This window comes from Phoenix dactylifera, chromosome 14 (genome assembly GCF_009389715.1).
Source record: "Phoenix dactylifera cultivar Barhee BC4 chromosome 14, palm_55x_up_171113_PBpolish2nd_filt_p, whole genome shotgun sequence".
Lineage (NCBI taxonomy): Eukaryota > Viridiplantae > Streptophyta > Magnoliopsida > Arecales > Arecaceae > Phoenix > Phoenix dactylifera.
This window is the reverse complement of record NC_052405.1, coordinates 9,121,248-9,143,900: the sequence shown is the minus strand read 5'-3', so window position 1 is coordinate 9,143,900 and position 22,653 is coordinate 9,121,248. Positions and strand designations below refer to the sequence as shown.

Here is a 22,653-nt window from a genome sequence, read left to right as displayed (position 1 = left end):
AAATCCTCTACCACTATTATTAGTCTGGCTTGTGCACTGTACGTAGTAGAAGTTTATTATAATTGGATGTGATCCTTAATGCAATGTATGAGACAATTAGCATGGATGCTTATGAACTCCAAGTCTAATTAATACTTTTATAATTATTTTTTTATATAATTTGATCTCTATACTCATAGTTTGGATACATCCACTTTTCCTATTTATCTTCCTCGAAAAGTAATTAATAAATAATCTAAAAAGATACATTTATTTACATTGGAATAGTTAATAAGCTACGTGATGCTTTAGGTGTTCATTTGACAGTGGAACTAGTCTTTTGTATGTGCATGCATGCATCTTTTTAAGAAAACAGAGAAGAAAGAGTTGGGACTCTCTGCAAATCATATTGCATGCAATGCTCGGGCTCACAGTTTTATGTCAGATAGATTTTAACAAATAAGGATTGATTTGAATATGAATGGTTCGATGTCTACTTCCACATTCTGGTGCTGCCACAAGTGCATGCATGCGTACGCACACATACAAAAAGAAAGAAAAAGAAAAAAAGAAAAGAAAAGCCAGGTCGGAATAATAGGGCATTGAATAAGTTACAAAACTTTTTTTTATTGCAATATTCAAATTTAGAATCCATCATTCTCTGATCCAAATGGTCCGAGAGGAAGACAAGTTGATTCTTCTTCTCCTTCTTCTTCTTGGACTGCCACGATAGGATGTTCCGAATGGAGCTGGATACCACTATCCAACCCTGACATAGACTATGATTGCAACCCCTAGAAGGGCCAAATATGGCATGGGCCCATATGAATTGTTTTGATTTGATTCTTGGCCAACTCGCCAACTCAAGAATAAGTCCCCTTGTTCCTTTGTTCATGCACGCGGATGGAGGAAATTAACCCAATTAAGTTCCATAATAAAACTTGAGAGTTATTTTACCTACCTTATTTGACTGATATTCTGAATAAGTTTGAACAAAGGAATTCTATACCGAATCATTGTTGTGGAATATGAAATATTCTGATATTCTGAATAAGTTTACCAAATGACTGTCGAGAGTAATTTTACCTACCTTATTTGACTGATATTCTGAATAAGTTTGAACTAAGGAATTCTATACCATACGACTTCTGTGGAATATGAAATATTCTGTTTTGAAACTTGTCGGAGATTGGAGCGCGTAGTGCATTGGTCTTGCTTACTTGGTCCACTCTTTACTTGGTCCCCATTGGAAGTCTCCGTAAGTCCAGCGTTCAAAGGAGTTGACCCCCACAGACCAAATTGTGCATTAGTTTTGGTGGTCGTTAGTAACCCAAGAGCTGAGTGGCTGTGATTCCATTAAAATTCCTTTCCACAAATTTCTCTTTACCATCTATTCTAGTTGATGAAATCTCACCTTATTTTCTTGTGAATTAGTACTGTTCTTTCCTCCATTAAGATTCTTTACAGGGGTGCATTGTGTCAAAGAAGAACTTTTTTTTTTTTCAGAAGATGAGAGCCATATATATAGCCACACATGCCAATGTCGAGGCAGTGTTGTGAATAATAGAGATGGTTGGTACTTTTAACTGGGGCCACTGCAAGGATATGCTTAAGCTTCAAAATTATATGGCCTTGGATGATTGTAGCATTCTCAAGCCATTTGGTGTAGTGTGGTTGGTCCATCTAAGGGTTAGAACATGGCTAATTGGCCCCTTAGAATGCAATGTCCCTTTCCCACCGGATTGCTTTAATGAGCCCGTGGGACTGCTAGGTTGTAAAGGTTGGTATTATTTAGATTCAATCTTGCAACCCTATGTAGAGCAAGGTGTACCGGCCATTATAACAAACTAGTATATGGTACAAAAGATATACTGGCATTTGGTACACCGAACTAGTTTCCGTACCAGCATACTGAAACTGTAATAGAATGGTATAGGTAAAGATTTTGATACCGAGACTGCCAATATTGGTACAGAGTAAAATCAACAATATAAGCTACTTGGCGGGCATGGTTTAGATAAAGTGACTAAGGTCTATGGCTATCCTTTATGCTTGAGCTAGTCTTGGGCCTCGGCCGTTCTGGAGGCGAGCCAGAGGAGTGGAAGGAAAATTTCTATCAGTAATTGGGGCATATTCACTATCATATGTAGTTGTCCCTTCCACCAAGCACTTGTTTGGATGGTATCTCCACTTTCTGCTTAGGCAGCTGAGAGATGGAGTTCATTTTCAGGAAAATATACTTATCTCTTTTATAGCTAATTTAAAACCTGTTTATCAGCCGAAAAAGTTTTCGGCATATTTTGCTCGTGGCCTCAAATATAAATAACAAAACTTATTTAGATATTCTCTTGTCATATCGCTAGATAAATGAAAATATGAGTTTTTAGCAGCTTGCATCTCATTTTGAGGACAAAAGGAAGACAAGTAATTTCACAACTTTTGAAGATAAAGGGCTTGCCATGGGAAGCAATTATTCTTCAAAGAATATTTTCAGTACAGTGAGATTCAAGAAACGTATGGACAAACAGACAAGTGCAATAATATTGAAGAGCTTTGGTCATATACAAACTATGAGCAGATGAGTCAACTCTTGGAGGCTCGTTTTCCAAACCTATTGGTGTGGTTGGTCCGCCCAAGTGGGAAAAAACGTGTTGATGGTCCACTAGTTTGATACGTCCCTTTTCAAGAGACCAATTCAATAAAGCAATGGTCTTGGCTAGGCCTTTTGGCTCAACATCACAATCCTTCCTTCCCAAAGATTTGTCAGCAAATAAATGGGCTATCTTGTAGTCGGATTCATTTCCAAAGCACCATGTTGGGGAGCAATTAAATTATAGACCGAAAATGGATCGGATATAGGTTAGATATCGGTATATCCATTGTATTCAAATTCCTTTATACTTGGCAAATACAAATATGGATTTGGATATTAACTAGATGCAAAAATTTATATCTATACTTGTTTTGAATGGACATGAATATATATTGGATACTACAAATATAGGTATAAGTTGGATATTTAAACTTCATGATTGTAAAATCAAATATATTACTGAATCGAATGTATATTAAGCTAGTAAGATGTTAACATGGTTAATTATTTCCCTGAAAAATTCATAAGTGCTATGTAAAGTTAAATAGAAATACTAATAGAATTCGAGTCTCTAGATGTGGATTGGATATTCTTTATCTACGCCGGTATCAACTGTATCTGTATCTGTATAAATCTGAATACGAAAATAAATTCGGATGGATTTTATTTGATGGCCTAAAGTCCATCTGAGAGTTAATCCTGCACATTTGTGTAGATAGACCGTTGCACTCACAACTAGGGTCATGTTGAGGCGTACATTATGTTTACATAGGCCAAGCTAGGTCAATACTCTTGCCCGTTCCCATTGTCTATAGAGGACCACCTTTTTTCATTTGATGACCTTTGTGCCTTGTTGTTTCTCGTTGGCCCAAGTGAAAAAAGTGATGACTTTGGAGCAGTGATACAAGTCTCTATTGAGAAAGAGACAGAGGGAAGAAGTTAGGAGGTACAGTGTGTCCATTGATTCCTCAGAAACCTAATTTTTCCAAGATGAGAAAAACTATTTAGGAAATCATTTATATAGAAAAATGGCTGCGAGGTAATCTGATTGTTCTTAAGAATCATTTATCTAAAAAAATGATTGCAAAGAAAATTTTTTTTTACCATGATTGATTGGTAGAAAAATTACTCGAAAAAATAGCATCAAAAAAAGATCACTATGCTTGATTAGAGATAATCTTATATGAAAATATCGTTAAAATTTTCAAAAAAAAAATCTTAAATAAATAATTTAGATAATAGCATTTTTTTCTCAGTCTATTTATTGGCTATATATGGTCCACTTATATAAGCACCATCAATATTAGCTATTTCGAATATTGAATATTACATATATTAGATATATTGGCTTATATATCTAGATGAGTTAATAAATATTTCTAAATTAATTATACATATATTAGAAAATATATTTCTTGTTATAAATAGATTTTATTATTTTTTGTATATAAATAAATATATTAATTATCAATGAATCCTATGTTAGATTTATTGTTAATTAATAAATTTTTGTTAATTAATTATTAACAATTAATATTTATTAATAAATATAATAATATATTAAGTGTATTGTTATTTATAAATATTATTAATCAATATATTGATATATTTATAATATATCAATATATTAATGTAATTAATATAATTAATACAATATGAATATAATATGTGCGAGGGTATTTCTATTAAAAATGATATTTTTAGATTACCGCCACTTGATAATCTAGAGTGGAAAAATAAATATCATCCTCCTAGTGGTATTTGCTCTATCTTCTTTTTCAGAAAAATAGATATAGGAATTTATTTTTTCATACCAGATTACTTCCAACTAAATGTGTCCTAAACTTTTTCCGATTCCTCCAACTTTTTTTTTTAACTCTCCATGTTTTCAACCTTAAAATCCCATTTGCAGGCAGATGAATGATGCGTGTTAAATGAGGTGTGCAGCCAATAGCCACACGACACCTTCACAACTAAGAGTCCCATTACTTTGTTATTCCCATTTGATTCATGAATGTGAGTCCATTCAATGCATGCAAGGGAAAGTTTTCCTTGAAAAGAACGCAAGGAAATATGTGTGATTAACATGCAAGTGTGGGCAATGAGGCCTATAATTTATTTACAGTCTGTTACAAAACTTTTGTTCTTAATACCAGTGTTTGAACATAGAAATTTGACATTCTCAACCTTCAAATGACCCGAGATAGTTTGCTGGTTCAACATGTCAACTTGTAATTCAATGCAAAGAAATATTAGAAGCATGGTACAATGACAAATAAACATAAAATAATTCATAAAATATAATTACAAATAATTAGATATTAACTCTATCAATTTAAGTACATATTGCATTAGTTGATCCACCTAAAACTTGCCTAGTTGTTATCTTGGATTGCCAAGTTTTTTGGATATTGTGTTTGCTGGGAATCGAGTGACTGAATAAGCAATCCTACAAAAACTTCAACTAGTTCATCCAAATTGCATGGTTCTTGAGTTAGATCATGGAGTTTTGAAACAATGCTTAAGATGATCAAGCTATGCCATGTTTTGTTGGGCTTATAACATGATTTGGTTGTGGCTCTTTGAATAAGAATCCTTCTGAGCTTCATTAGGCCAAGTTGCTGTTTGGAAAAGGAGAAAGGCTCAATAAACATCTGAACTTTTTTTTTTTTTTTTTGCTAAAACAGATGCATCAGGTACGAATACAACCAAAAAAGTCAAAAAATAACAGATTTCGGAGTGCACCAGGTAGCTCCCTCTCTCCCATCCAAAGAGTATCTCCAGAGTGGTTGATACCTGGACTTATTAAAACCATCAATACTTGACTTGTTAAAATAGGAGTCAATTTAGGCTGTCCTTGGCAACAGCTGATCATGGTCAGGAATTAAAAGCATCTTGTAGAATCTTGACTCCCTGGCTGCTACGTGAGACATGATGCTTTTGTCACTCCTATTCAGTGGATGGATGCCCATGAACACAAGTTCCACAACAACAAGGTGACGTTTATCTTAGCCTCCTAAGATGCGAGCAACGTGATTCATGCTTTTGTCCATGCAAAAAAGCATGACTCTTCCTTGTTCTAGTATCCTTTTGGAGTCTTCAGAATTACTTTGTCAGAGTTTAGATCCTTGAAATGTGGATTTGAATAGATATGAATACATGGCTCTGTTTGAAGTTAATAATATTGACTCTCTCCGGCTCTTAATAACATTGGCTCTGGCCTACTTGCTTAACTTCTATACTAATGCATTTTTTTTCAAAAAAAAAGAGAAGAAAACTTACCCGCAAGCAAAATACCATATATGTATATATGCATGCATGCATGTATGTATATATTGTCCTCTCATGTATCATAAGTTCATAACCTAAATTTTTGTCTCCAAATTTTGACTACTAAAGGTCAAAACAGGACTCTTATAATTTTATTTCCTATAAAGCCATAGATATATGGGTATTAATTTTAGTATTTATCTTTGGCTAGAAATTTGAAAGTGTGGATCTTTTTTTTGGCTATGTGTGGCTGGAAATATGTGCTTGCAGGGGTTAATGCACTTCCTTTCCATCAGACTTCCTCAGCTTCTGTTGTTCCACTGTCAGATTTTGAAAAAAATATAGATAAATTTTGGTGTGCACCAACTAGAATGCCATGTTTCGTGATGAGTCCTTCTGCCTAAAGTTCCACACTGTAAAAATTCACCACATTAGCAAAAGATTGTCATGATATTGACTGTAAAAACCACAATTTACTCTTACCACTCCATGGAACCAACTTGGCTCGTAGTTAGATCCACTTCCTGCCTCCTTTTTAATGAGAAAGTTTAGGATGATAATAATGATGTCATGATGAAGATCATGCATAAATTGATTCCAACATGGCCTAGTATTGATTCTTGATCTTGTGGCCAAGTGGGAGCAACTGGACAGGAAAGGTTTCCAAACATGAGAAAAATACAGAGCAGAGGGAGGAATCTAACTTCGAGGAATTTTATGCTTGAGCTTTCATTATGCGAACAAAAAAGTTTATTACAGCAAAAAAAATGACTGGAATATAGGTCCTTGTGAACCAGCATGGGCTAATATAGATCATGCATGATATGGGTATTGGAAACATTTTATAGTCATGAGCATCCATTATATGCAATTCTTGTTATCCACCTAAGAGGAAAGATTTCTTAAAGAATGAGGTTAATTATAGAAGAAGTTTTATGCATTGCTTCACCAAAAAAAAAGCTGGCCAAGATATTGTTATTAACAAATGCTGAAGATCTTTTTTTTTTCATGCACAACTAATTCAAGACTAAATGCTGCTTGCACGGATCTTCACATTTTACATTCATTCGAAAAGGTAAGAGATAGTATATTCTCTTACTATCCAAGACTTAATGTGTCGTATGACCAATAAAAAAACTTGCAAACACTCTGATTATAAGAATTTCCTGCAATTAAGGAAATTGGTTGTATAAGAGTTATGGGAGTGGATTACTGTAGCTTTTGATGGAACGGAAGATGAAGGAAATTAAAACCATAGATTGTAAAGGCCCGGCCCACAATAAAGGCTATTGCAGGCTAAGAAGGCCTTACCCCAATACTTACATGGGCCGGCTCAGTTCGCTTTTATTTACTCATCCAATGGTTGTGAACTCATTTCTTAGCGGACGGACGGTTGTGATGACTCCATCAGAAATCACCGGTGAAAAGAGCCACACCAGAATGTAACTCCGCTCAGCACCCTAAAGAACTTAGCGGCCCAACCACAATACCCCAACAAACATACACAGAGGGAGGGAAAAAGCTTCCTCGCCACGTTTCACTTGTTTCCTACCGGATCGACCGACTTGGGTGGATTTATTGCCGTACGGCATGAATAGTTATTTTGGTACTGTTTCTGGGCCCCGTAGCATTACTTCCTCGAAAATATTCTCTCTCGTGGAAGCCGAGCAAGCGAAGCTATATATTAAGAAATAAATCCCCTGTTAATACAATACCTTCTTTCTTTGCAACCCTTCGCCCTTCCGTCTCTCCGTCCCCGTCTTCGGATAGGGGGCTCCGCGGCCGGCGGCGATGGCGCAACCGGCGGCGATGACGGAACCGGCGGTCCAGGCGGCGCCGGAGGTGCAGGGGCGGCAGCAGCAGCGTCAGCAGGCGGGGTTCGGCCAGACGGTGACCGGGATCATACGGATGGCGGTGTTCTGGTACTTCGCCATGAAGTTCTTCTCCCCCAAGAAGCCCTCCGAGCCCTCCCATGTCATCTCCAATCTCTTCCAGAAGGGCGAGCCCTTGGTCAGTCCTTTCCCGATCCCTCTCCCCAAACCCTAGCTTCGTCTCGAAGTTTAGATCGGAGTTTTTTGTCTATTTTTTGAAGTAAATTTTATATTTTTCGATTGCAATCCTTTGAGTAATGCCATTGTATTCATTAGAAATTGCTAGAAAGGTGAATCCTTGGAACGAACAGTTCTGTATAGCGCTGGTCTTTCTAAAGATCGGATTTTTCATCTTAGAGTTGTATATAGCGCAACAAGGGCATCATCCAGCTACTGAAATCTCAAGTTTCTATTGGAATTTGTTACTTTTTTATAGATTTGCCTATTGTAAAAGCTAAAGTTATTGCTGTTCCAACCATCACTTTGCATATTAATAGAAAAAAGGTCCTTTTGAGATTTTTTTTTTTCAAAAAAAAGTTTTCTTCTTGTTTTTCTTTTTATATTTTCTGATTTCTACTCTTCAAAGATCTGTTTTGGTTTTTAGTTATTTGTTTCTGTTCTATTAGTTTTATCACTAATATGCTGACTTCTCGATACCATCTGCATGGGTTCTGTTTCCCATAAATCTGATTGTAATTGATTGATACTTTTTTTTGTCGTGGATTACTTGTTGACTTAGTTATTGTATTTGTGACTTTGGACTCTAGATTGAGTAATACTACTTAACTGCAAGTCTGCAATCATTATGATTTGGATAGTTGGAGCACCAGTTATCAAATGCATTAAGAACCTCAAATTTACATAAACCATGATTTTCGACAGCATGATTTTTTTCCTGGATGCATAGCTCTTCTTTTGCTTATCTTAAGCTTCTTAATGCCTGGACTTTTAGGTAAAGCAAAATCCTATTAGGAAAAAAAGTTTGATGTTCCTATAAAGATTGCAACGGAGGAATCTATCTTCTCATGATAATTTGAAGGTGTAAAGACCTTGTGTGCCAGACCTAAAGGGGGGCACCTCCATTTTACCCATTACGTCCAACATTAACCAGCTCATTTCATGAATCTTGAGTGTCGTATAACATTAACCTCCATAAACCTTTATAAAAGGTTTATTGCCTGCCCTATGATTTTGGTCCTCGAGTAATTAGGAAGAAAAGAAAGTAGGAAAAGTTGGTAGTTATAATGAAAAAGATAAAATCAATTTATAAATTTTATAAGAACATGAATTTGTTTTCTCTGTCTTACACGAAGCCATGAAAAGGATACCTTAAGGTATCTATGTTGTTTGGAAAAGAAGCTAGCTACTGAAGGGTTTTTAATCTTCTCAGAAACCAATAAACCGATCCTAAATACAATCTAAAGTTATGGTATTCCAACCTCAACCAAAATTTATGGTAAATCCAAAAACATTGGAACTTTCCATCCTAAAATTGCTGATTTTCTGCTTGTGAACTGATCAACACAAATTGATTTTGCATCAAATTGAAAACATTGGATATTTACTGCATTACACACTGTATCACTGCCCTTTTTAAAACTAAATTGGCTTTACTGTTCTTAAAGCTTACTGAGAAAGCAAGTGTATGCCATCATTTCCTTGTAAATTACATTGGACAGCAGAACAAGTTTTGCATCTAAATCTGTACCTTGGTTCAACCATTATTTCTTTTGAGGAATACTCTTGCCATAATTTAACTTTGACATGCGTGATATGTTTCTGCTCTTTATACCAGTTCTGCTTGTGTTTTCTCTATTATTTCTCTGTGCATGAGTAAATGTTGGTTGCTGCTTTTCTCTTGTCCAGGACATGTGGCTATATCTTTCTGAACAGGAGAAGTTTAATGACTTCGGCAATGATGATGCTCTTGTTTGGCATGAGGCAAATGTTCCTTATGCAGTTTGGGGCCCGGGTAGTACTAGGTCTCATTCCATGAAGTATTATCCATCAGAGGTATTGCTGAATAGATTATGCGGATCCAAGACCTAGTTTTACTAAACTCTTGGTTACAGTTTTCTACTTATCCATTCTTTTGTCCTTTGAGTCTATCAGACTTCGTGCTTGATGGGTAACATGTAACTTGTAGGCTGTGAAGCACAACGGGAGCCTGTATGCTCATGTTTTCTTTGCACACTCAGGCTACCCTCCAGATCCTAATGATCCTGAGTATGAGCCAAAATCTGCCTTTGGGAGGACACACCGTGAGGATTTTAATACTTACATATTTGTGAGACAGTTTTTTGTAAACTCCATTGTAGTGAACAAAACCTTCTCTTACTTTGTTACTCTTTTAGCTGTTGTGACGTTCTTGCCCAAGTCAAAAGCCGGTAAAAGGAAGAGTCTGCTGGGAAATTCCAAGGGGACTGAAAAGGAAGAACAAGCACCTGAGGTTTTGCTCTTCTTTTTTTTCTTTTTTTGATCGAACTGTAGGCTCCAAATGAATGTGAATGTTCATGCGAGTTTTGCAATCTTTTAACTTTCTTCCTAGTACTATTATTATGCTCGTGGTAGTTCCCCACCTCTTTCACTCCCTTTTTAGCTCCTGGAAGAATATGGTTGCCTTTATCTCCTTACTTTTAAGGTACCTGTGGCTTCACCTAAATTCTTCTATGTTCTTGTTACAGTTGAAGGAAGATACACAGGCTGAAGCTAAGGATGAGGGTCCGGTAGAATGGGTCTCCTATTGGAAACCAAATATTACCATTAATCTCGTAGATGATTTTACACGGTATGTTTGTTGAAAACTTTGTCTTATTTTTTGTCTTTAAAGTTAGTAAATCAGCAAGAATGTGATAGCATGCAACAACTCACATGCTATATACCACATCTTAATAATGATGATGCGAATGTAGAAATCTCTAAACAAAGATTCTAATTTTTTCAAATTATTGGAAAATCCCTGTTTACGAATTTCATTTGTTGGATGGTCAACCAAACTATCAATTTGTTTCTTAACAGCTTAAGTATTTAATTATTAGTAAATTTTTACTTAGTATTAATAAAGTATTTGTGAAATATTGAATGAGTGATACCATCAATTGCCATTTCTGTTAATTTTGGGCGTTTATGTGATATCCTATATGTTTTTCTCTTGTCACATGCACCTGCATCTGTACTTAACAATTATTTTAAATTCTTTTTACGATTTGAAATTATCTAAATATATTACTTTTGTTGAGAAATTTTATGCATTTTCTTGATTTATTAGTATCTAAGTGACCCTTGTAAAGGCATAGGCAGAATGCAATGCAGCAACTCTCCTAAAGCCCTAGTGGAACATGGAAGTGGCCAAGCAGTCATAGTTAAAATTATTAAAGCTATATAGGTTATGTAACTTATAGTTTCACATATAGAATTCAAACAAGTAGCTGCCAGATAAGGAGAAACAGTAGATGTATCTAATGGATGACTAAGATGCATCTGGATACATAGATTAGCTTCTCTTTCAAAAACATTATTTGGAGAAAATCCAAAATTATTGAGCTAACCTCTAATAGTGGGCCATCAAAAAATTGACAGCTTTATCACTAGGTGACCTTTTAAGATGGTCAAGCACTTTTATAGGTGCAGAACCTGGACACTTGGGCAGCCACCTGTTTGCAGTGTTTCGTGAACGCAGGAATTGAATTTGGAGAAACATCCAAGTGCCTGACTTGGTAAACGAAGAGAAAGGATATAGGAGATATATTATACTTATTGAAATCACTTTTAGATGTTTTATAAAGAACAGATTGACGCATATTATTTTATGTGATGTTTCATTCGAAACTCCATAATTAATCAAAGATACAATAAACATGATATTTTACAAAGTTATTATAATGCCTGCATCCTTATCCTAACTCCAGAAACAGTAAGGACCTACCCTACCTATCATGGTGGGCCAAACTCATTCTGAGGACGTCAGTTCTTCATCCATATCTAAATTTTGCAAATAAAGAACTTGAGAAACACTTAGAAATATTACATGTATCCAACTCGTGGCTGTCTATCGAACACAAATTTTTCAAAGTGGACCCAAAATTTCGGGTGACATAACCCCTCTCATGACTCGTGAAAGTAGCAAATCCCTAAGTGATGTGGCTACCAAAAAACTTAAGCAGGACAGGTGCCTACATAGCTGCCTTTGACAATATTTACTGATATAGCTCACAGTCATGTCAACATGTATCATGTGTTTTTGCTGCTGCTAGGAAACTGGCAACTGCGGTGCATCTTGAAGAAAATATAACAAAGATAATGCAAAACTATTTTAATTCTTCTGTTTTGTTACTTTTTGAATATGATAAACTGTTTTGTAAATTAAACAAGAAAGAAATTTAAAAATATGTACAAAAAATTAAAGGGTCATTCGGTATTCTAAAAGATCATTCGAATTATCTCAATGCATGTCATGATAAATCAGAATTATTCTCGTTCAACATCAAAATCTCAGCCCACAAGTTATGTATTTGGTTCAAATTTAGTTAAAAACTAAACCTCTTTTGGTTTTCCTTTTCATTCATTCAAAATGTCCCTTTACATCCAATTTCCGCCCATCCAATTTCCTTTTTCTCTCCTGGACCACATTTCCTGTTTCCTAATTCACCCAACTGGCAAATTCTTTCTTTTTCCATAAATATAAGATTTTGTAAGAGGATTTCAATTATGTTGTGATTCTTGGATGAATGTTTACCAAATCAGGAAGGAGTTGGAATATATATATATATATATATATATATATATATATATATATATATAAATATAAAGAGAGAGAGAGAGAGAGAGCAGGGTTGGAATATATGACGAAATTTAAGAGTAGGGAAAGAATGTGCCAAGAATGGGAATTGGGTAATTTAATTATGGAGGCAAAAGTTTTCTGAGAAAAAGTGAGGATGTCCTGGAAATAAAAGCTGTCTTAGGGAATCTTTTAGGGCACATCCCAAATTCTGAACTCCCTTTTCATATTATAGTATAGACTTCTATCATATCTCAAAAATTTAACTCCAACTTTTTTTTTGATATCCATCAAATTTAAAGTTGATAAGCCTACCTAGTTGTCAGGGAGTGATTTCCAGGATGACTGAATTCTTTGCATCCCATGGGAATATTCTGTTTCTATACGTTAGTTATATATTTGATGGCTAATAGACTTGCAGACTGTATTGTAGACTGTGGTACCTCTAATGTTTTTATCAAATGCCAAGCAGTATTGTAGCTTAGGCAGTTTGGCACCCTATAAAATGCTGACTTGAGTGCCTGATGTATAATTCTCTTTAGCTTGCAAACTTTGTAAGGTGGTCAGGAGATGAGGCTATGCAGCTTTTGTGTTTAAGGTGTGCTTAGGGTACATAGTTTGTGGCAAACATTATATGAAACATATCAGCAAATAAGAATATGTCAAGAGCGATGTAAAAACATTTAATTTGACCTGAAGTCACAGCATAAAATAATGGACACTATCTGTTCAGTTTTGTTATATTTCTTTTTCTTAAAAAGGTTTTGATTCATGATTGATTTGCAACATGATGCATATATCATTTCTCTTGCATTATCTTAAATTTTGATGTGCTTGATAGACATCTGATATCTTCAATCTATTGCTTTTTTTTTTGTCATTTCTGTGAGCGTTTCTTTAATTGTAAGGCCAGCTAATTTCTTTATTTCTCTCCTTTGATTGCAGATACCCTCTCAACAACATTCCTCCAAACATCATTGGCTGTATCCAGATACTTACATTTTGTTTAATTAATTGGATACCTCAGAGCATTTCTCTACACTATGTTGACCATAGTTTGGCATATTTCTTGCAGAAATATTTCTTATTATCCAGTTTTTCATTTTATCCAGACATTGAAGTTATTTGTATTAATCAAATTAAACTCCAAGGTTTATTCTCATCATTAACAACATAGTTTCCAAACATATCCCAACTGCATTTCATTGTGGTTTAAACAGAATCCTTTCCTAATGCCTTTGTTTACAAGAAGGTGCACATTGAGATTGAGGTTCTATCACAGAGTTACTACTAGTAACCTCTCCACTGCATACAGTCTGGTGTATAATGTACATAATTGAATTAATGCGGATAAAAGTGAATCTTATTTCAGTTTCATTTTTGTTATGAATTAACTTGTGCTTTTTTTTTACTTGAAATAATTAGATGAGCCTAAAGTTTTTAACCTTCTAGTAGAACAATTTTAATATCACCATTAGTTCAATCCATGGTAATTGCTGCAATTCTAATACCTCTTTTTTATTCAAAATAAAGTTACTTTTGTTTTCTGCAAGATAAATTTGTGGAAATGTCCTTTTGACTGTGTGAAGTTATAAAATGAACTAAAAAGGAGGCCAACACATGCACATATATTATGAATGATAAAATTCTATTCCTTGACATTGGTTTTGCAGATCTGAATATAGAGCCTGTTACTGGGAACTACTACCCTACAGTCTTCTTCAATGAATTCTGGCTATTGAGGGATAAACTGATACCACTCAATGATACTGTGAAGGAGTTGCCCCTTAGTCTGGAATTGGGTCCAATTAGCATAACTAAGTGGCAGTTGTTTTTACAGATGGAGCAGTCATTCCAGATTCACCGTAATTATGGAAGTATGCTTGAAGGCGAGGCTGACGAACTCAAGGTAAAAGTTTATGACATTGAACTTGCTAACTTAAAAAGCCAAACTTTTGTGATATTTTAAATTTTTAAAATGTGGATCTAAAGATAGATTGGTCCAGCAATTGTTTATTTTGGGAGAATATTTAGTCAGTCAAAATTGCAATGACTTCATAGCCTTGTTTTCCTTTTTCACTTTCCCTTCCTGGTAGTTGGTTGAGCAATTGGTATACCATGCACTAAACTGATTGACTGTAAGAATTTATGATATCCCATATTTGCATTGATAAGGAGCTTTATCTTTCAAAAATAACAAAGTGATCTTTGACACTATCGAATTCTGTTGTATGAATCTGTAAAACCGTGAGGTTCCTTCACCTTTTATCTCCATTCTTATACTGCACCATATGCCTAACCAAGTTTCTTCCTATCTATAGTTTACTTGGATCACTTGGTTGCTGATAATTATGACAGGTTTGTATATCAAAAGATTGTTGACTAATATGATACATGAATTGCTCAAAATAATATCCTAGATTAGGTTATTAACGCAAATTCTAGAACTACTGCTGTCTAAATTGGGTGGGGAAAAAAATAGAGAGTGCAGGTTCAGCTTGCACAGAGTCATGAGACAAGTATAGACATAAGGTAGCTATGAATTTGGCAAATTTTATTAATTGCTATAAATTGCCTATAGGTTAGTTGATATCTTTTTTTGATATTCCATTTGATTAAAATGTATTTGATTAGTATACATTCATTTTCCTGATGCCTACACTATTTTGTAGCACATTCCATCCTGCTCTTTTAATCCCTGTTGGCTATCTGTTTGTCTGTTATAATTATGTATCTATATATACTTGGGTGTTCAATCCCTCATGTTAACTTCACTCTTTTGTTTTTTTTCCCTTTTTTCCACAGAGGGTGTTCTTGGAAGGAAATCCTTACCTGCTGGTGGTGACGATGGTTGTATCTGTACTACATTCTGTGTTTGATTTCCTGGCTTTCAAGAATGGTACATTAAGATGACTATTCAGTTTAGACTTCAATTATTCTTAATTTTTTTAAATATTATCATGTTTGAATACAACATGCTAATTATATGTGTTCTTTGCAGATATTCAGTTTTGGAATAAAAACAAGTCTATGGAAGGGTTATCTGCAAAATCAGTGGTTGTGAGCTTTATTTGCCAACTGATTATTTTTCTTTACCTCCTTGATAATGATACCTCATGGATGATCCTGGCTAGTTCCGGAATTGGTGTCTGCATTGAGTTTTGGAAAATTGGGAAAGCCATGCATATTGAGGTAAGTTCTATATATGTTGAAGAAAGGCAAATCTAAAGTTGACCATCAAATGTTTAAAGGAACTTTGTAACTGTACGCCTCTGTTCGGCTTTATCAATACTCAAATAACTTGAAAACCAAATTTCAGTTAAAGATTGAATGTGTACTTGGTGCAAAATATTCAGTTAAAGTACCAAAATGAAACAACTTGGCCAAGTTATTAGTTCTTTGTCACTGGACCATGAGGAAGAGTTTGTCGATCAGAATGGCTGTCATTGATACATAGCAAATATTTTTTAAATATTCTTTTGATTTATATGGTTTGTTAACATCATTACTTTTTGATTTACTTGATATGTTTTGACTAATAGTTTTAGAAATCTTCTCCTCAGTCCTTTATATTACTGATTGCTACTGCCTTTTTCTTCAAAGTTTGATATTTTTTGGTCAGCTTTTCCGAATGTTTGTTGTGTTAGTTTCTAGATCCTTCTGGTTTCAGACCTTTTTGACATCCAATTTAGTCAAAACCTTGCAGGTGTCTTTTCAGCTCTCTTTGTAAGTGTAATGCTTGTACATGAGATTTCATTTTAATTTTCATTAACTTTTACATCAGATTGACAGAAGCGGAAGGATTCCAATGTTGAAATTTCGAGACCGTGAATCATATTCAAAGAACAAAACTAAGGAGTATGATGATCTTGCAATGAAGTATCTATCATATATTCTTTTCTTTCTTGTGGCTTGCTTCTCTATCTATTCTCTCATATACAAGGAGCATAAAAGCTGGTATTCTTGGATACTTTCTTCTCTCACCAGCTCCGTGTACATGTTTGGTAAGTGTTTTCCCCCTTCTATGAGAAGTAGGAAACTAGTGCAGTGCATTTTATGTATTGTATGAGAATATTCTATCACCTATGTTATGGCAGTTTGTTGGTGATGACATAGATTTCCATTATCGATATGAGACGTGAAGGTCTTAAAGCAAGAATTTTGCAGCATGGTTTTGTCAATATTAGATATTTAGATCATTTTTGTAAGAGCATTACTACTAGAATTTCGTACTTAATATATAGATGAAAATGACATTAACATGGCAGTATCTCAACGTCTCTACTTTGTACTTTTGACATTAATCATTATGTTTTCATCAAAAAAAATGACACTACTTCATTATATTAATATGATTTGTATATTTGCTTATTATTTTGGAATGCTTTATGTAACCAAGACCTGAATTGAAATTGTACTTTCTATTTGGGGTTGGCTACATCTTTTATATATCTTCTTGAACCTGAGCATGCCTGTACTTATGCACAACTTTCCATAATTTCTTGAGTCGCCCACTCCATTTTTCAGAACCTTAAGCGTTGACTTTGTTTTCTTTTTATTGATCCATCTGTAGCCTTCAAATCCTTCAGAAAATTTTGCCATCTATTAGTCTAACATGTTTCCAACTTTTTTCTGTTGTAATTTTAGTAGAAATCTACATCATTCCTGCCATCTATGTCACATTTTAAACTTTATCCCCTTCACTGTGAATGTGCCAAATATGTTGACCAATCCAATTTTGGGGGGCTTACTTGTATCGCATTCAGTTTTTTCTTACTAGCATATGCCTTATTCACGAGTTAGAAGTGCATGTGTCAAATATTTTTTCAGCATGTTCTTATCTTTCCCCATTTTTGGGTATAGGCAAATAAAGATAATAAACAATTATAATCTAGGGTATACATTTTTGATTTTTAACACCACCTTCATATATTCCATTAAGAATTTTTCTTGTTGTAAGTTGAAGACACAATAAATATATGAATTGTGAGATTGGAGAATGTGTTATCTTTCAAAAAAAAAGGGGGAGTTGTAGGAAAACAGAAGCAACTGTCTTGATCTAGGCTTAACTGTGAAAGGTGTGTTATTTTATAATTAGTAAAGGATATTATACTGATAGCACATATGGTACAAAAATAATACAAGTAAAATTGTTATACTGGAAACAAAATATGCAAAGCAATGAGTGTATCTAATCTAATCAGGAATAATTTCTTTGATTGTAAAATAGCCATTGTTTTGTTAAACAAAAGTTTATGATTCTCATGTTAGGAGGGTTGGTTTGTAGCTAGTGAAGGAGAATAAACCAAAGCTTGTTCAATGCATTGCAAATATTTTACATATGACAATTATATTGTGCAATAGAGATAATAACTAAGTATGTCTAGTGATCCCCAACCATAAACAACAAGCTTGCTCCCAACCCTTTGAAGTGCCATAATTAATCCTTCTCCATCCACTTCTATCGAAGTCTAATTCTCTATCAACACAGGCTTCTAAAATTTTCTTATATCTCTTACATGATAGACCTCCCTTGGACAGCTCTAAGTTAAGGTTCCATGGAAGGGTTGACCAAATACTCTGACCACCTATCTATTTAAAGCTGACCTTGTAGAAAAAATAGTATTTAATTTCTGGTCAAGGCCAATTTAGGGAAGAGAGGGGCTTGCCTTGATGCTTACACTCACTACTTGGTACTAGAGAGATCTACTATATCGGCTGACGAATGATGCTTAAAACCGTTGTTCTTAGCCTTCTCATTTATGATCTTGTTCTTTTAGTTTTGTCCTTTCTCATCATCAACATATTATTATCCACAAATAACAAACACCACGTTACATTTATCTGAATTAAGTTCTAGTTATTGGATTGGTACCCATACCAGTAACCAGCCTGTGAACCTCATACCATGTGTCAGTATAGTACATCTTTGGGTACCTACTCTTGGTATTGGGGGTGTGTGGCAGGGTACTGGTTCCCTACAGGTACGGTACCATTAGCCCCATATCAGCTGGTGTGATCCAGTATATAAAGCCTTTTCTAATATTAATATTTTGTTTATGATTACTGTAAAAGGGTATGCGCTTATTGTTGATCCTTGGTATAAGCTTGTTGTGACTTAAAATGTAAAACCGACATACAAATTTGAGGGGTAGAGTGAATAGAATGGAAATAATGTTTTAAAAGCAGGGATATCATGAAAATGTTTTCCTCCCATTTTATTTTCCAGTAAGGAAGACCAATTACAGATAATAGATGAAAATCAAAAATATAATTTATCTAATGGAAGATATATATGGAGAGAAAATGGAAAATATATTTTTTAAAAGATATAACAGAAGGTGGGAGGAAATATGTCAAAAACCAAAAACCAAAAAGAATAAGTAGAAAGATGAAATGTTTACAGTTGGATAATGAACCATAGCAAGATCTTTCTCATTCTAGGACAATATTGAGATCTTATAGCAAGTGTATAAGATGTGATTGGTTATAAATGAAAACCATGTTGATTTTCTTTTTTAAATGATCACAATATACAGTTTTAATCACTTGTTATGTATCAGCCTAGTTTATACTATGTCTAAAGCTTATTAAGCACATGCATTCCATGTCTAAAGCAGTTACTGTCTCCCTAAACTTTTCAATAGAGTTCTCTTTTTCTTCTTCTTTGAGTTATGGTCTCTATGACTACTTAAACTCAGTTATAGTGCTCACTTCTTGATAAAATGCTGGAAGTGGAGTTATTTCAATTCCTAACTAAAAATTTTGAGCTGATTTGAGTTATAATTCAGTTTTAATGTTTTTTATACTTTCAGTATTTGGAGTACTTCAAACAATTTTCTCTTAGGAGATCTAGAATTTACCATGGAGCTTGTTGATTGGCAATTTGTCTCTTGTATAATTGATTCCCTTTTTCTATATTGTCTGCAGGTTTTATCATGATGTGCCCACAGCTGTTCATAAACTACAAACTTAAGTCTGTAGCTCATTTGCCCTGGAGACAGATGACCTACAAATTTCTCAACACTATCATTGATGATCTTTTTGCGTTTGTCATCAAAATGCCAATGCTGCATCGTCTATCCGTTTTCCGAGATGGTAGGTGTGCTATAAGATTGTATATTTAATCCTGTATAAGAACTGTTTAAGTACAATTTTCTGTTTACTCTGATTTATAGCGTTACTGCAACATCACAATTTTGGATCTAGAGTTACTGATCCAGTTTGCATCTCTTGTTACTCTACTCTCCTTGACTTTTTGGGCAGGTTTCCTAACTTTGGTTTTTAGTGGGATATGTTGCCTTAAAAGCATCTCTGAGATGCCAGTATTTAAAATTCTTTCACCTGAACAATATATTCTCCTTAATTTTCTTACTCTCTTTATTTATTATGTGGGTTGCAGATGTTATTTTCTTGATATATTTGTACCAGAGGTGGATTTATCCGGTAGATAAGAAACGCGTTAATGAGTTCGGCTTTGGAGGTGAAGATGAAGACCAGAGCAATCAAAGCTTGGTTGCCAATGATGTGACCGCGGCGCAGGATGGTGATGCCAGGACTGATGGCAACAAGAAGACCAATTGAGCTTGAAGATTCATATTGCAGTAGTTGCCATGGCATGGCCTGTTTAAAAATGGTTTTGTTTCCTTCGCTGTGGGATATAAATTAGCCCCACATCTTGTGTTGGCCATCTCTGCCACGCGGCAAAATTTTATGGCCAAGCTTGATGAATGATAAGGCCACAATACTGACCATTTGATGTTGCAGTCCTTCACACACTATGAACGGTAGCTTGAGGTATGGGTTGGATGTACTCTAGAGTTCATCAACATTGCTTTGAATGTTATTAAACAAGTCAGTAGCCTAAAAATCAACTCTTCCCAATATGTTGGCATGGTTAACTGCCGGTGTTTTATTCCTTTAGGGCAAGTCAGGTTTGTTGTGTTGTAACTCGGCCTTAGGGAGATGTTCATGGGTATGTACCAAAAAAAAAAAGAGATGTTCATGGGTCAAATCATGTTTGTCATGTCCAGGCTGAGTCAGATATTTACGTGATCTCAAAGTCATCTTTGGAGTTGTTTATTCTTTGGATGACACTGCATAAAGGTGGTTAGATTGGTGGTGTTTTCCTTGGGTTTTTTCTGAATTGTTTATTCCTTATGCTGACCCTGCTATATAAATAGCAATATTTAATCGTTTCAGTGATCATTTAATTACTCATGCTTCTGTGTATAAACTCTGATGCTAAGGTTGCTCTTTTGCTATTGGCAGGTTGGCAGTTTGACTGTGTTTCTTACTTTCTCCAGCCCTACTTTTTTACCTTCGAATTCTTTCCCTATTCACAATATTTCTTTACTTAATATTTTGGAAGTTCTAGGACTAATGATCCAAATAGCCACCATTGTTTTAGATCATGTTGTGTTTTCTGACACACTGGTGTTGTCCAACTGATGGTACTGCCGGTTTTTCGGAGACATGGGTCCATGGAATAACTTTGCACGTAGTTGTCTGATATTAGATGTCTAGTCAATTAAAAAAAAAGAAGCTACTTCTTGTGTTATGGTTTAAGCTGATATCAGAACAAGTCATGCCTCCGACTCTGTCGATCTTGCTCATTCCATTGAAAGTTTTTCTGCAAATTTGATCGACACTGGACTCAATTTTTTTCTTTGCTCTGCTTTAGAATTTAGATCAAGCAATAATAAGAGAAACGGTTTCGATTCTTGTTCTCTTCCAAGAACCAGGTTTTGGTAAGGGCAGGGCATGCATATGCTCTTAAGGACGTTCCTCGCATTACAAGCAACTGATTGAACCAAGTTCTTAGCCTCACACCTTTGGTGAGTCGCGAGTGTTACAAAATATCAACATGGTGTAATCTTGTCTTGAACATTATGATCCAAGCTCTGCTTAGATTTAGATTTAGATTTGGACCTAATCATTGCGAGCTCGATAGATTCATCTACCAAGATTTGCTTGCCAAATTCTCTAGTCTACTCTGTAGGCAACAGGACTTGGGTTAGCCATTCTTTCACCTCTCTTAGTGGTGCATGTATTGGAATAAACTTGAGCTCAAACAACTCATGCATGCTCAGAAAACATATGCTGCATGCATGCATGCATATGGCAATGATTTTAAGGCATCATTCCCTGAACGCTGCGCCAAAACATTTCCATTCTGAGTCCATGGGAATCTGTGGATACCGTGCTCCCCTAAATATCAGTGGTTACTATTTGTAGTAGGCTCAGACTTAGGAGGATACGAGGAAAGATATCCGGTAACTGGTACTCTTTCTTCGGCTGAGCCGAGAAGGGGTGGGAGCGGAGCCTTCGGTTGGAGTTTTAAGCCGGGTTCCTGCTGTGGTGTGGGGCCCATCGTTTCAGAGCCCATGTTGCTCTCACTCTCCTCCTCAGATGTGCTCCTCTGGACTGCCAGCTTTATGGTCAAAGTGGAGGTTGGAGACAGCTGTCCAGAATAAAATTACTGACCTTTAATCAGTTGTTTTACAGAAAAAAAAAAGAGAATAAAACACTCTTACTAGAACTCAGAGATTAACAATAAATAAATAAAAGCCTCTTGGATCTTCAGTAGGTCAGAAGTTATAAGGGTTTCTCTGTTTGCCCCCAGAATGCACTCAGGTCTTGGGAGATATCACAAGTATGCCCTACTTTGCCATTGCCACTTTAGCACTTTGCAAGTAGTTATATTCAACTGTTCCGGCCTTAGGGCATAGATGAGACGGGAGAGAAGTTATATCTTACATATTATGCATCATATGATCGTGCATGCCATCAATCACATTATTCGCATAGAAATAATCTTATTAAAAATATATAGCGTAGATGAGGTGGGACGGCTGCTAAATTTTAATTTTATTAAAAGTAAAATATATACATTTTTGGGAAAAGATAGAGTGAGCGTATAAGAAACGTGAAAATTATAGCGGCATTAGCAACTTCATCTTCATTATTCGCACATCTTATATATATCTACTCCTCTTCTACTTAATTTATTTTTTATTTATAAACATAAGAGAGCAAACTAAAATTATAATACATTTAATTAGAAAGAAGATTATAGTGATAAATACTAGGTCCAAATCCCCTCCAATCTAACATTGAATTGTAGAGCCCAATTTGTAAATAACAAATTGTTCAGGTATTAT

General features: G+C 35.1%; 1 protein-coding gene across 1 annotated transcript; it reads left to right on the top strand.

Moving 5' to 3' along the window:
* The first annotated feature begins 7,547 nt into the window (after positions 1-7,547).
* Positions 7,548-20,703, top strand: LOC103704797 (cleft lip and palate transmembrane protein 1 homolog). The gene is made up of 12 exons (XM_008788239.4): positions 7,548-7,852; positions 9,580-9,726; positions 9,860-9,974; positions 10,068-10,162; positions 10,398-10,501; positions 13,436-13,473; positions 14,164-14,399; positions 15,296-15,389; positions 15,492-15,682; positions 16,275-16,494; positions 19,421-19,588; positions 19,893-20,703. Exons 1-12 carry the CDS (start codon positions 7,634-7,636, stop codon positions 20,072-20,074), a joined length of 1,809 nt encoding a protein of 602 aa, XP_008786461.2. The 5' UTR covers positions 7,548-7,633; the 3' UTR covers positions 20,075-20,703.
* The last annotated feature ends 1,950 nt before the right edge of the window (positions 20,704-22,653 follow it).

Bases quoted from the DNA above. Each gene is read 5' to 3' on its own strand.
- LOC103704797 (XM_008788239.4), top strand. From the start codon at position 7,634: ATGGCGCAACCGGCGGCGATGACGGAACCGGCGGTCCAGGCGGCGCCG. The intron at 10,502-13,435 runs GTATGTTTGTTG...CTTTGATTGCAG, and splicing joins CTCGTAGATGATTTTACACG to ATACCCTCTCAACAACATTC. The intron at 19,589-19,892 runs GTAGGTGTGCTA...TGTGGGTTGCAG, and splicing joins TCTATCCGTTTTCCGAGATG to ATGTTATTTTCTTGATATAT.